The sequence below is a fragment of the Branchiostoma floridae genome, chromosome 10, assembly GCF_000003815.2.
Source record: "Branchiostoma floridae strain S238N-H82 chromosome 10, Bfl_VNyyK, whole genome shotgun sequence".
NCBI classification, from domain to species: Eukaryota; Metazoa; Chordata; class Leptocardii; order Amphioxiformes; family Branchiostomatidae; genus Branchiostoma; species Branchiostoma floridae.
In genome coordinates, this window is record NC_049988.1 from 8,357,539 (window position 1) to 8,371,918 (window position 14,380).

Here is a 14,380-nt window from a genome sequence, read left to right on the forward strand (position 1 = left end):
CAGAAGGCACCATTTAAAGGCTTGCCCTTAACACATAGAAAACATTTAGTAGTTCTGAATAGTGTCTACTGTGTACTGTCCTTGGTGCTGAATAACCTTCAAATGGACATTACTTTCCAAAAGAGTAAAATATTTCATATTGCAAGACCTTAGTCCCTGTCCTTGGTGCTGAAAGATGCTTTCACTGACACTTCTGTCTGCCAGCAACATATACATAGTTCCACAAAACTACACTTGTACGGTCCTATAAACAGTATCTTATACCTCACTATATGAATCTCATTCCTCTCAACTGATAGATTCTTATGATACCTTAAGATATAACAGAAAGACACAAAAAGAAAGACATGCAAAAACTCAATTGTAGACCTTCTTCTGTCAGTATGAAATTCCTATATAGGTACAGTGAAAAGTTACATTTTCACAATATTTTGGTATAAAAGATAAAAGTACAATGAAACATTGAATTCAAAGACATACATGTAGAGTGTACTAAAACCAACACATTCAAAAACTTTATGACATAGTCAACTGGTTCCAATCAACAGGTAGCCTTCCTCTACCTTACGAGTTAAAGAACCATTAATATCTTTAAAGCACAGTTTATCTCTCATTACTTTTTATATTTCATTTGCATCTGAATTTCATTAGTCAAGAAGTCTCAAACATTTCATAACGTTTAAAAAATTCAACTGGAAAGAACAAATACAAAGTATTATATTAGCCATTAGACCTTCAGTTTTAATAGTTTTAAAGAGTGAATTCATGGCACTCTAGCATGTCCTTTTTAAGGCATTTGTCATTTATTTGAATCAGAATTTAATTTCCTTGTACAGCATCAAACAACCAGAAATTTCTTGGAACTTGGAAGTTCATTTTGTAAATTGTATCATCAATGTACAATATATACAGATAGACTTTGTGAAGTCAACAACACAAACTCAAACATTACATTATATAGCTGGTGTAATGTCAAAGGATTGCAGTCTATACTCTTCAATATTCAAATTTTTGGTTCTCCTTCAACTTTGCCTTCACAAAAATATCAGATGGTGTAACCTAACTAGTTTTGACTGATTTGCCATCTTCTATAAGCCCTAACGTTAGAATGTCTTAGTCTTCCTCATGGCCTGTTGTCCGAAATTCATGAATCTTCAAAACCATCTTCAAAGACATACTCGGTTTTGATCTGAGGCGTGCCATTCAGCTCACCCAGGATTCTTCTTTCCTCTTCCCCTTGAACTGGAAAGGTTGTATCAGTGGGTGATTCCACTGTATTACTGGGGGTGTTCAGGTCCTTTGGCAGCAGCTCATTCAGTTGAGTAAAGAAGGTGTCCTGTATGTGGGAAAGGAGGTAATGAATTATCAATTTTTCCCAAGTAAACTTTTTTTTTACTCTACAAATCAAGCAATCATTAATGCATGGGAAACTTCAATAACTCCACTCTATAAGGGCCAATCTGAATCTTCATATTAGTATTAATGTTTACTTGTGTTGGAAGCATACATGTAGTACAGAGGTAAAACACAAAATATTAGCAAATTGGGTTCATGACTGCCCTACTGTAGTCTTCTTTAGAATTCAAAATACCATTTACTTTGTAGGTCATGTGACCTTATGGGCACATTGTGTATTGTTTTGTTGTAGCTCGTTTCTACCTTTTAGCCCAGGTCATTTTTTAGGTCAGTTTTATATAACTTTCAATGTTCTATGATAATGGTATGATAACCATCTATAGTTCTTTTCTAGAATTCATATCTGTCTTGGCTTTTACTTTTATATAAAACTAGAGTTCGGGGACCTCATACCTCCATGAAATATTTATTGCTTTTTTGTGGATGGTATGTATGTTTATAGTTGGTTGTATTTGAGAGTAAAAGTTATAGATATATATATGTTATGGGAAAGAAGTGGTGTAATCATTTAAATATCGCAAATGGGAACAAAATATATGTGCGAAAACCACAGACAGTAACAACTCATTTTCCAAGACAGGCATTATGTTCTACATACTGGGTAAAATCGCAACTGTATGCTTTGTCATAATATGACACATGACAAATTCAATAATGAAATACAAGAAATACAATACAGGATACAAACACATCATCAACACAACCAAAAGGACATGAAATAACCGTCAACCAATACCTACATGTAGGATACGGGGACAAGTTGATGCCCGATATATAATAATGCAAATACTTACCAACACAACATCAGCATAAGCCACGCGGAGCACAAAATCTAACAGCGCAAACGAAGTATAACACACCAGGTCCCCAAAGGCACAAGTGGCTAAATACAAAGTTATTTATCATATTCAAATTGTCCAGCATCGGGAAACAGTTGCCCAGCATCAGGAAACAGTTGCTTTAAGGAGTTAAATGTTACATTACCCTAACCAGTTGCTATACGCAACAACTTTTCAGATAAGGGATTACCTAACACATCCACATATTAGATATGTAATACATCCAATTACATACTAACGAAACGTCCGCGTAACGCAAGTCGCACCACAAAACATCTAACAACACGAACGAAATATAACATACTGTGTCCCCAAACGCACAAGTACATACATGCAATTTATTATCACAATCAAAATTGTCCGCCTCCCAAAACAGATGTTCTAAAATGTTGGGCTGGGCAAACAGCGGGTCTAATTAATGTGCCAACTGTTACAAATATTTCAAACAGTCCTAAGCAGACATAAATAAAACTACTGGGGGTTCCCCAAACAGCTGTCATAGAAATCACCTCACTATCTGCTTGCAGCTAAGCCCATTAACAAACACATAAAGCACGATGCTTGTTCCAATATATCTCAAATATAGGGGTGATTTCTGATATTATTACATCAATTATAACGACAGATACGGCTCCCAAAATCTCATCGATTCGAGCTTTTATCACACCCCACCAATACAACAAGTATGAAACCAATCCATCCAGCCGTTCTTGAGTAATCTTGTACACAGACAGAGACACATAACACACCCCACCAACACAACAAGTATGAAACCAATCCACCCAGCCGTTTTTGAGTAATCTTGTACACAGACAGCCAAAACTCGGGATTCCCCAAACAGCTGTCATAGAAATGACCTCACTATCTGCTTGGAGCTAAGCCCATTAACAAACACTTAAAGCACGATGCCTGTTCCAGTATATTACAATTACAGGGGTGATTTCTGATACGTGCATCGTTTCACGACTGTGTGCAGGCACACCAAACCGTATGCGAATATCGCAAACGGGACATCAACTATAGTTGCGATAATCACTGACAGTAACGACTCATTTTCTAGGACAAGCAATATGTCATACATATTAGGTAAAACCGCAACTGTATGCTTTGTCATAATATCACATACGAGAAAACCAAGGAACCAACGTGCATCGTAGGACGACGGTGAACACCGGGCACACCAAACCATATATCAATATCACAAATGGGAACAAAATATAGGTGCGAAAACCACAGACAGTAACCACTCATTTTCCAAGACAGGCATTATGTTCTACATACTGGGATAAATCGCAACTGTATGATTTGTCATAATATGACATATGACAAATTCAATAATGAAATACAAGAAATACAATACAGGATACAAACACTTCATCAACACAACCAAAAGGACATGAAATATCCGACAACCAATACCTACATGTAGGATACGGGGACAAGTTGGTGCCCGATAAATAATAATGCAAGTACTTACCAACACAACATCAGCATAAGCCACACGGACCACAAAATCTAACAGCGCAAACAAAGTATAACACACCAGCTAGGTCCCCAAAGGCACAAGTGGCTAAATACAAAGTTATTTATCATATTCAAATTGTCCAGCATCGGTAAACAGTTGCCCAGCATCGGGAAACAGTTGCCCAGCATACTAACGAAACTTCTGGGTTACGCAGCCCAAAACAGATGTTCTAGAATGTTGGGCTGGGAAAACAGGGGCACTAATGTGCCAACTGCTACAAATATTTGAAACGGTCCTAAGCAGACATAAATAAAACTAATGGGGGTTCCCCATACAGCTGTCGTAGAAATCACCTCACCATCTGCTTGCAGCTAAGCCCATTAACAAACACATAAAGCACGATGCCTGTACCAATATATCTCAAATATAGGGGTGATTTCTGACATTATTACTTCGATTATAACGACAGATACGGCTTCCAAAATCTCATCGTTTCAAGCTTTTATCACACCGCACCAACACAACAAGTATGAAACCAATCCATCCAGCCGTTCTTGAGTAAACATCTACACAGACAGAGACACCTAACAGAAAATATAACCTCCATTCCATGACATTTCATGGAGGCAACTACATGAATGCCCATGGCCCCATCCTGAATAAAGAAGACTATCAGGTGTCTCACAGGGAAGAGAAGTACATCTGTTTCCCTGAGCAGCTGTCCACAGTCCACACCTTCCGCACCTGCAGCTAGCGTAGAGGACACAGAGTCACTGGAGGAACAGCTGTCCACCCCATTGTCCAGCGACATCAGCAAGGTCAGGTCCTGATGGAATAGTTAACATTTACTTCTCATTTGAGAACTTAAATCACTTTTTCATTGAAGTCATGAGGGAAGAGGTAAGGGTCAGACAACAAATAACAAAGATAAAGATAATGTGTCATGGAAAGTCCATTGAATCTATACACATATTCTTACACAAAAAGGAACACATAGTGTAAAATCTGGTGCATGGTTCATGTGCGCTCACTTTGGTAATTTCTGCTACTTTTAAAAAGAGTTTAAAGGAAGCCAGATGTGTGTCTGGTTGTAGACTGTGCAAGACATTGGGTCCACAAAAGCTCTTCAGAGGGTCTCTTGATAAGGTTTGGGGATAAACAGCTGATGATATGAATGGTTATCAAGAATTATTAAACTGGGTACAAACATTGTAATTATCTTTCCAAATCAGTGGAAGATCCTAACAGATGTAGGCACTAACTCTTTACAATTATAGTACATGTAAACCGTATGCTGATGTGAAAACAGCTCTCTTACCTCTTTGACTATCTTCTCTTCTCCAGGCTTGAACTCTTCCATGTCAGGAACATTGAAATAATTCTTACCAGGAAAACCTGTCACATTCTGGAAAAAAATGGTTTTGTTAACAAATAAATGCCATCATATCATTATGATAATTTGTCTATTGATTGTGTATTTGTCTCCTATTCTGAAAACTAGTTCTACATTTGATTTTGTTTCAGAAGTACCAAATTTAAACAAGATGGCCAGAGCATCAGACTTTATGTTCTCAGAGACTTCCACTTAATTTTTTTTCACCTACTACTGACAAAATCTTCACAGTGTAGAATTGCAAATCAAAATGCTTCAGGTGTACCTTGACAATTTCTTTCTTATCCATGTCCTTTCTTGCCTTGGGACATCTCTCAGTTTTCTTGAGTGGACTTGGGGTTGGGCTTGCAATCTTGTGTGTTGACAGAGACACCTGGAAAATGCATGAAAAATTTACCCACTATTATTCTATATCTTTGAAATGAATAACGTTAGTAATTATACAAGCACTGCCATGAAATGCATATCCATGACACTAACTTATATAACTGTATATTGTTTATGTATGGAAAAGTTGTAAGAAAAACCTGCAAAAATGAATTTTTAGAGCAGTGTGTCGTACTTACAGTGGCTGATGAGGGATCTATCCAACGTTTGGAGGGTGAGCCTGATGCATTTCTGAAGCGTCTTCCACCTGTCTTCCCTGTTCGCAGCTTCAACAGTTGGCCCTCTAGTTCTGTGATGTAACGAGTTGCACTATGGATGATTTCCAGCTGGAAAAAGGAGTTAAGAGAATAATTGTCTGACCAGGAGAGATTGCATGAAGGCTTTTGAACCTGAAACCTTCAATGGACCTTACCAGTAATTTGAAACTTTCCTTACTGCAGCTCATGTTGTATATGCTCTGCTAAACTGGGCATATTCAACGCTTCTGATTGGACAGTGTCACATAACTCCGCCCCTTTTACCACCTTGCAAGCTTTTGATTGGATAAGAAGTTTTTGAGTTCACGTAACTCCGCCCACAAACGTTACGTCATATCTAAACATGGCCTACAGGCTAGTTTTTTCGAGTCAGTGAACATGCCGGGAATTTTATGACATCGCCTGTTGTAGCATGTAACGTTCTCTAAATTCGACACTCTTCCGAAATCAATTTGACATACACTTTAATATATTAGGGAATGCACCACATAACGTTATGTTACAAATTTCTTGACGCCACCATATCTTATATTGCAAAATGTTGGCATATTTGCGTGTCGTTGACATTTGACAGCTCTAAAAATATACTCAGTAAGGCGATCTTTTTATCCGAATGACAACAGCAAGCCTTAATATCATGGCCCCAACTATTGAAAATACTGCTCAAAGTACAATTTCAGGCAAAGTACCAGGCTCTGTATTGTTTATATTGGGTATTTTCGTAACCTCAACGTTTAATTGCAGCGAAGTTTTCATCCCGCCTTATTCTAACGTTTACCTCTGACATATCGGACGCAGAAGCGGTCGGCTGCTCTGCCACGTACGGAACCAGGGTTTTAATCCTGCTCAGGCCGTCCCGAACCGTCATCTTCCCGCTAACTCCCTGCCTCAACATCTTCCTTCTCCACGGACTGGCTTTGCTGCTTATCGGGCCTCTGCGGCAGGTTCTTCGGCGCTTTGCGGTCTGCAAGCCGGCCGGTCTAGGAGGAGGCGTGTCGGTCCGGGACTCCGCACAAAACAGAAATCTTTCAACATCCTCTTCCGCAATGGCCGAAAGATCCACCTTGGCGTCCATAGTTAACCAAACCGTGAAAGAAATTAGGTTCAAGTTGATTTAGATCGTTCAAATTTCTCTCATCTAGGTTTTAGAAAAGTTTGCAGGTGCAGTCAGGTGCAGGTGCATTGAAACGTTACACCACGGGGGGTCATTCCAGGACGGTCAGAACATCTTCCACAGGAGGGGAGACAAAAAGTGATACCTTCTTTCTGAAGACAAATCATTGTCTTTAATCACACAGAACAATCATTTCGTTGTCACAAACATTCATCTTTGTGAAATATATAAAACAATGCATTTGATAATTTGGCGAGAGCGTTTACGTCTCTACTTGTAACTGTAAGAGATGTTTCGAGCATCCCTTCTTTGCAGCACAGTTGGACTTGTCCGCATTCTTTCAGGATGACGTTAACATGCAAAATTAGCCTAGAAAAAGTGGCAATAGTTACATTAACGCATGCACGTTTAACTGCGAAACTTTGAAACGCTACACAAGTTTTCAATGTTTCCTACACCGAAATGTATATACGAGGCTCATCTGCTAACATTGTTGTAACCACAGAGTTGCCAACGTTAAATAAAAATCACCAGTAAAAATCGCGATCATCTTATTCAAGCTGAATATCACCCAGTGTATTTAGAAAGATTTTAAGTTACTTCTATCCATCAAAGTTAACGTTACATTTAATGAAGTATTGCCTACTTCTTTCCGCTCGAAGAAAATATCTCATTTCGCAACAATCCGCGCATGTCGGCTGCGTGTCAAAAGCGCCACGAGTCGAATAAGAAAGGAACGGCACAAGCGTAATACATCAAATACGATTTTACATTGGTTATCTAAAAGCGACTCCTAGCAGTCAATGAAATAAATGCTGCAAATTGACAATGCAGTAAGGTAGTAGCTGCACATCGATTGGTCAATAGTTCTACGATGACCAATCAGCATATAAAATTTCTTGATGTGCGGTAATATAGGTGACATTTTCCGTATGTGCCATACCGTGACCAATCAGCGTCAATATCACATTCGGGCCGCACAACACAGTGCCTATCCGCGGTAGGAAATTAGTGCGAGCGAAATCGTCAACTTTTTCACCCTATAGTTGTGCTGTTAACGTCATTTGTACACAATTTGTGAACACTTAAACGTGAAAGCCAGTGAGGCTTGAGCTTAACCGTTATGGCGGTATAATAAGTTGGCTTTAGATCGTATTGTGAATTCACTAGAATGTTATAGTAGCTGCAGATTGATTGGTCAATAATTCTACGTTGAGCAATCAGCATGAAACATTGTTTGATGTGCGGTAATATTGATGCTATTACCCGTACGTACATTGACATGGCCAATCACTGAATCAGCGTCCATACCACATTCAGACCGCACAACACATTACGTATCCGCGGTAAAATAAATAGTGCGAGAGAAACATTGAACCTTTCCATCTTGTAGTTTTATCATTACCACCATTTGTACCCAACACTTTAAAAGGAACACAAGACAAGCTTGAAAAAAGCACCAAGACTAACCATAGGCCATAGCATGTAAATTTATGGTGACATCACCGCGCTCATTAATCTTCACTGGTAGAAAAGTTTAGACCATACATGAGCGCCACCTAGCGATTAATAGATACGTTACTGCATGAAAGTGAGCTGTCTCCAACATCTAGCTACTGTCCTTGGTGCTGAATCACTACTGACGTTTCACAGACAATGGCAAGTGACTTTTAATCCTCACTCATCTTGGATAAATGCTATAGGTATGCCAATTTCAACCCTGAAGTATAGAACTGATTATTATGTTAACAGTACGACCTACCGATTTTGTCCTACTATAGCTACGGCCGCGTGGCGCGTTGGTACACCCGATCCCTCGATCTCGGAAGTTAAGCAACTCGCGGTCCGGACAGTGCTTGGATGGGAGACCAACCAAGGACGTCCGGATTGCTGTAGCCTCACGAAGCTTTCCACGAAATCGTCTTCCGGGAGGGACGTAAAACGGGGGTCCCGTGCTCGAGGAGGTGCCTCGACCACGTTAAACAGCCTCATTACTCAACACATTGGGTACCTGCCTATGGCACTGGCTGCAAATACACCCGATATTATTATAGCAGTATACCCCAGACTAGGGCTGGGTATCGGTACTGCGTACCGGTACAAAACCGGTTTTTCTTATTGGACCGGTCCAGAAAAACCGGACCTGAAAAAATTAGGTGGACCGGATGTTGGACCGATTCGAAAATTAACAGATTATTTTATCAGGCATTCACACATTTTAGCACTTGCAGATGGAAGAAAATAACAAGAGTGAAGTAGAGTAGAATTTATAGTAATTTCTACCAAGTTTTACAGCCAATCGTACAGGTGCAGTTAGCGCTGTATGGTTTTAAAACGCCAGTGTAAGTCTAATACTCCACCAAACAGATTTCTTTGTAGTAAAATGGACCATTGGTAGGAGTCATACTGCATCAGGTCCAGGTTCAGGTCCGGACCTGGACCTAATCCTTTGGACCTGAACCGGACCTGGACCTGAATTTTCTGTACCGGTACCCAGCCCTACCCCAGACGCTTCAAAGTGAGTGAACTTGAACTGTCAGTTGACAATTTACCAGCGCCACAGAGTGACTATAAAGAATGGACTCGGACAATGTGTCATATTCAAAATGAATGTAACGTTAATGTAATGAAGGGCGAGGGAAAACAGGAATTTATCAATATACTCCATTATATCTTTAGAAACAAACAAACATTAAACACAGACAAGTTTTCTGATTAATACAATTTTAATCTCTTTTCTGACCAGCAAGTTATTACAAGTGTCGAAAATATTTATCAAAACTTTTCACAACAGCTTTTTCACTACAGCTTTTCTGAACAAATCTTTCATCTTAAAAGAATAGTTTACAACAGTCGACAGTGTTACACGTTCTTGGCACCTTTTGTTAGAATGTAACCTCGCTGAAGCTTTTTTTGGTGTTGAAACTTGACAACAAGACTGTCAGTGCAAAATAACAAAAACTTTGTGTTAGACAAGCTATGAAATACAATATTTTTTACTTACAGTGAAGACTCTCTCAATACAATTTTTTTTCTTTTTCCTACATTCTAACAATCATTGTTTGATACACACATTAGGGTGCTGATCTCTTATGAAAAATAGCCAAGCTTTTGAAAAATGGCAATATAACTTAAATAAACAATGAAAGTATTTGATAATGAATTTGATTTAAACAAGACAACACTTCACTGAAGTTACTCATTTCTCTATGTTCCTAGCTTTTGTTTTGGAAGTAAACAATATATTTCCGGAGTGCTTAACTTCTGCACTTTCGTATATCAATTTTTCCTATCATTTAAACCTAAAACCTTTACATCAAAATATAGCGACTAAAAATCTACATTATTACATTAGTCACTACATTTCAAAGAGTGATTGTTTAAGAAATTTGTTCATGAAGACTACCCCTATTGTCTTCTTTGCACATATCACATTTGGTTATGAGAGAATGTTTATTCCTAATTCTGCATTCTGATATTTTGCACCTACCAGAAAATGTACAAGGAAAGCCATGTCTTGCAAATCTACTTGCAAATCTACAAACATGTAGATTAAGAGAAAAGTCATAAACTTGCTCTTACAGTAAATGACTTTTTTAAAATATGATTTAACTATATGAAGTAACCCATCAATGCTTTTGTTTGTGTGTTCAAAGTCTCCACTACTAGTTGGAGCACAGCTTGAGTAATTCAGTTACTTGCATGTAATACATGAAAATATTCATGATAAACGCATGCAAATACATGATTGAAATATGAAAAGGGATGGAACACTGTTATGAATAGGGGGCAAAGAATAACACTTTAAGTGTAATCATTACCCTAATACTGCACACTGAAGAGGTTTACATGTAGGTTTTTGAAAATAGACTTAAAATCTAACACCTGGAAAAAGCCCCTGTCCCCTTACAGTGGAAGAAAATAACTTGCACTCTCATGTTAATATATCTCACCGGGCAATGTCACACTTTGGAAACAGTCTTATAAACACTACTTTATATATACATAAGCAAGGAACAACACTACGTTACCGATATCTACAATATCATAACATCATCATTCACATTTAATAAAAGCAACAGTCTTAGAGTCTGCAATACAATTAGCGAGAAGTACTCTTGTCAAAAATTAGGCAAAACTGCATGGCAGCACCCCTGTTTAAAAAGTGGATGAACCCTTGGAAAGACAATACTGTGGTATGGGAAGCAAAGTTGGGCTGATCCAACTTTACAAGCGGGAGTGTACAGGATAGGACAATAGGTTGAGAAGAAAATGCGGTCAAATCACTAAATAAGACAGGTCACTTATCATTCAGAAAGTCATTTTTCTATTTTTGAGTGAACAATATTCAATACTCAAACCTGCTCTTTGGTGAAGTTTTGAATGTCATACGAAATGTTTTGGTTTGAAATCTTGATTTCTATCATTATGCTTATGATTTATGAGATAATCTACAGCACAATTTGTTAACAATCATTTTTTTTTGTGTCTTTCCAATTTCAAAGTGACCATCCTTAAATGTAGTCTGAAATGTTACTGTCTGAGGATTCTTTCTTGGTGCCTGATTGTGACTGTCATCTGTAAGGACCTGTCTTGTGCAGGACCCTGCAGGGCCTGTCTCGCGTACGGGTTGATCAGTGCCTGTCAGTTCTGTCTGGATTCATCGATCTGTCGTTTGGGCGGTTTATTCCGTCACGTCCAGTGAGGGTGGGTGGGAAGTGCTGAAACAGTGCCAGGTGGAAGGATACGTCAACAACTTTCTCTCATGGGAGAATAACCGTAAAACCCAAGGCATCTTACTCCCATTTCCACTAGAGGCCATGGCATCAAGCAGCCGAATATTTGACGAAAGGAATTTCATGGATAAAGAAATATTTTCTTATGTTTTGTGTTTTATTTTTAGATAATACCTTCACATCTTGCATCATATTTCAACTATGAAATCAAGGGTCATACAAATCAAAATTTGCTTGCCGTATGCTCGCTCGCCATCTAGTGGAAAGGGCACCTTAAAACACTGTTCTCCAAGCTCCAAAACAAAACAGAGACTCAAAAAATATCAGTCGCTAACACAGTAACTACATTGTCTGCAGTTTTTCCCCCAGCTTTTTGGCATGCTACTTTTTCAATCAAAGAGTACACACAGAATCTGAGAACGGTGTAGTTAAGATGATGAGGGCTGAAAGTCTGTCCAGTATTACAGTCAAACAATAGAATATTCCCATCTGTCCATACTAAGAATTAACAGTTTCACCACCAAAGATAGCATTAAGCAATTGTCAGTTCAACTAACAGTGGCCGCATGTTCGTCAAATACCGTCATTCTTAAAATCTCATGTTTTTTTTGTGCATTTCTATGATTTGATGATGGAGATTGGAGGGACTATGGAATTGGTTTATTGAAATTTGTCCAGTATCATCTGCAGTATATGCACACCTATGAGTTTGGATCAATTTGGTCCTAAGAACTTCTCTACCAGAAGCAAACCAGAAAAAATTCAAAATGATCCCTTAGCAGTTGCTGGTATTTAGCAGTGCAAGAATAGGTAGAAAATTTGCTAAGGAAGATATAAAGATATACAATAGTGAGCAAATACAGTAACAGCACGTCAAGTGGTACGTAAGCTAGGTTCCACAGTGGGGAAAGCTGTCTGTTGCATTTTTCAATAATACATTCCAAAAAGGTGCAACCTTTTTGAATACAATTTCTGACACGGTTATAAATCAACTCACCCACTATACATTCATGGAATGTTGTTTGTTATGGCCCGACTTTATTATTTGGTATTCTCTTTTTACAACATTATGCGCTATTTACATGTCGTATGGTATAGAACTGCCAGAAAAGTATAAATATAGAAAATCCTCTACATGTAACTTGACAAGACACGTATTGTGTATATATGACAAAATGACTACTAGTATTTCACATCTGTTCCGTCTTGAAAGATAAATACCTATAAGTAATATGCCATAGGACAATAACATTTTGTTTCCCTCTTAGAGGTTTCTGAGTTTGGTACACAATTTGACTTTTACCTCTCAGAGGTTAAAAGTGGCTTTAAAAATAAGAGTTCTCTTTTTCAAAGTTTTATCAAGAAAACACTTTAACATCTAAAAACACAACCGACACAATAGTGGGACAACCGTTGTTTGCTTTTTCATTTTGCATAAATCTTTTCAGGTAACATAAAACGTATGCAGTAGAAATGCAACTGTAGAGGTTAGAAGACCTTTTCAGTTTGTAATACTGATTTTGGTCGCACAAGCTCTGCATAGCCTTAGTATTGAACATTTTATTTAGAATTTCATTAAAAACTGCATGGGTGGTTCATTGGATGATGCAGTTTCATTTACATCATCGAACAACACTATTTCAAGGCCAACATGTTTGAATATTGCACTTGAATGTGAAGAATCGTTACCAGTTTTCCCCATCAGCTGCTTGTCCGCGGCCGTTTCCTGGACTGATCCTGTTTGGGAGGGTCAGCCAGCATGACCTTTAACCTTTGACCACAAATTTCCTGGCCGTGAAGGGATTCGATGGCGGCCTCTGCGTTGACCTTCTGCGCGTACTTGGCGTAACCGTAGTTCTTGTCCCTCATTAGGTAGACGTCGATCAGCTTTCCGAACCGGCTGAGGAACAGAATGAAGCGAAAAGCAAATCATTCTATATTCATTGGAAAGTGATCAAAACAATACACAACTGCCAAGGCTATCTTATAACATGAGCTTCTTCTAGTGGTCTACATGTGTGGTCTAATTCGACCCTTTACCATCTCAGCCCAACACTTTGTTCAACGTCTTGGCTCAGCAACCTGTTTGCCTGTTCGACTCCACCATGGTTATGATAGGGTTAGGGTAAAGGTTAGGTTTAGCATGTTGGGCCAACTTGACCAAGAAGGTGTTGGGCCAAGTTGACCAAGGTGACATGGGCTGAGTTGGTAAAGTGCTACAGCATTACACATCCGACTTGATTCAAGTGATATATTTCATCAAACCATTCATCATGTACATGAATATTTTCTGTACATAAGATTGGAAAAAAGAGGGAAAAATACATATCATGTACTACATTGATATTTTCTGATTTCATGGCTTTACTCTGAAGCGAGAAAGACGCTCTTACCTGAAGACGTCTTTGAGTGCATACTCGGGAGGTGCTGTGGGTGTGCATACTATGAAGAGTCTCTCCGCTACGTCTGAGCTGGGATCAGCCAATGGCTGGGGACCAGGTAACTGTGCTGTGCAGTAGCCTGGTGTGTACTGTTGGATCTGGGGGAGGGGGGCAACATCTGTCAGTTAGTTTGAAGGTCATACAGAGTCTGTAGGTCAGACAGAACATTGTACATCAATTTCAGAAATTGGAAAGAGAGGGTCAAGATCAATTAAAAAGTCAACCTCTCAAGGTTACACATGTTGGTGATAATAGATTTGTAGCTTTGAAACAGCAACTTGATATCAATAGCTTGTTTTATCTTGTGTAAATACAGTATTTTCTGTGTAATG

General features: G+C 38.7%; 2 protein-coding genes across 4 annotated transcripts in view; both read right to left on the bottom strand.

Annotated features, from left to right (window-relative positions):
• Positions 1-243: 243 nt before the first annotated feature.
• LOC118424395 lies at positions 244-7,082 on the bottom strand. Its single transcript, XM_035832942.1, has 6 exons — positions 6,536-7,082; positions 5,680-5,826; positions 5,379-5,486; positions 5,039-5,125; positions 4,406-4,546; positions 244-1,336 (listed from the first exon to the last, which is right to left on the bottom strand). The coding sequence occupies exons 1-6, from the start codon at positions 6,830-6,832 to the stop codon at positions 1,145-1,147; spliced, it is 972 nt and encodes a 323-aa protein (XP_035688835.1). The 5' UTR covers positions 6,833-7,082; the 3' UTR covers positions 244-1,144.
• Positions 7,083-9,578: 2,496 nt separating this feature from the next.
• LOC118423770 (RNA-binding protein 45-like) overlaps positions 9,579-14,380 on the bottom strand; it is a 67,736-nt gene continuing 62,934 nt past the window's right edge. For all 3 annotated transcript variants that reach the window (XM_035831991.1, XM_035831990.1, XM_035831992.1), the window contains exons 9-11: positions 14,001-14,146; positions 13,297-13,507; positions 9,579-11,592 (exon numbers count right to left, since the gene is read on the bottom strand). In XM_035831991.1, coding sequence (XP_035687884.1) covers positions 13,309-13,507; positions 14,001-14,146 — 345 coding nt within the window. In that variant the 3' untranslated portion in view covers positions 9,579-11,592; positions 13,297-13,308. The remainder of the gene's footprint in view (positions 11,593-13,296; positions 13,508-14,000; positions 14,147-14,380) is intronic.

Coding starts and splice junctions, on each gene's coding strand:
- LOC118424395 (XM_035832942.1), bottom strand. CDS start 6,832: ATGGACGCCAAGGTGGATCTTTCGGCCATTGCGGAAGAGGATGTTGAA. Junction 4,547..5,038: donor AAGAGAAGATAGTCAAAGAG/GTAAGAGAGCTG, acceptor CTATTCCATCAG/GACCTGACCTTGCTGATGTC. Junction 1,337..4,405: donor CAGATGTACTTCTCTTCCCT/GTGAGACACCTG, acceptor TCCCACATACAG/GACACCTTCTTTACTCAACT.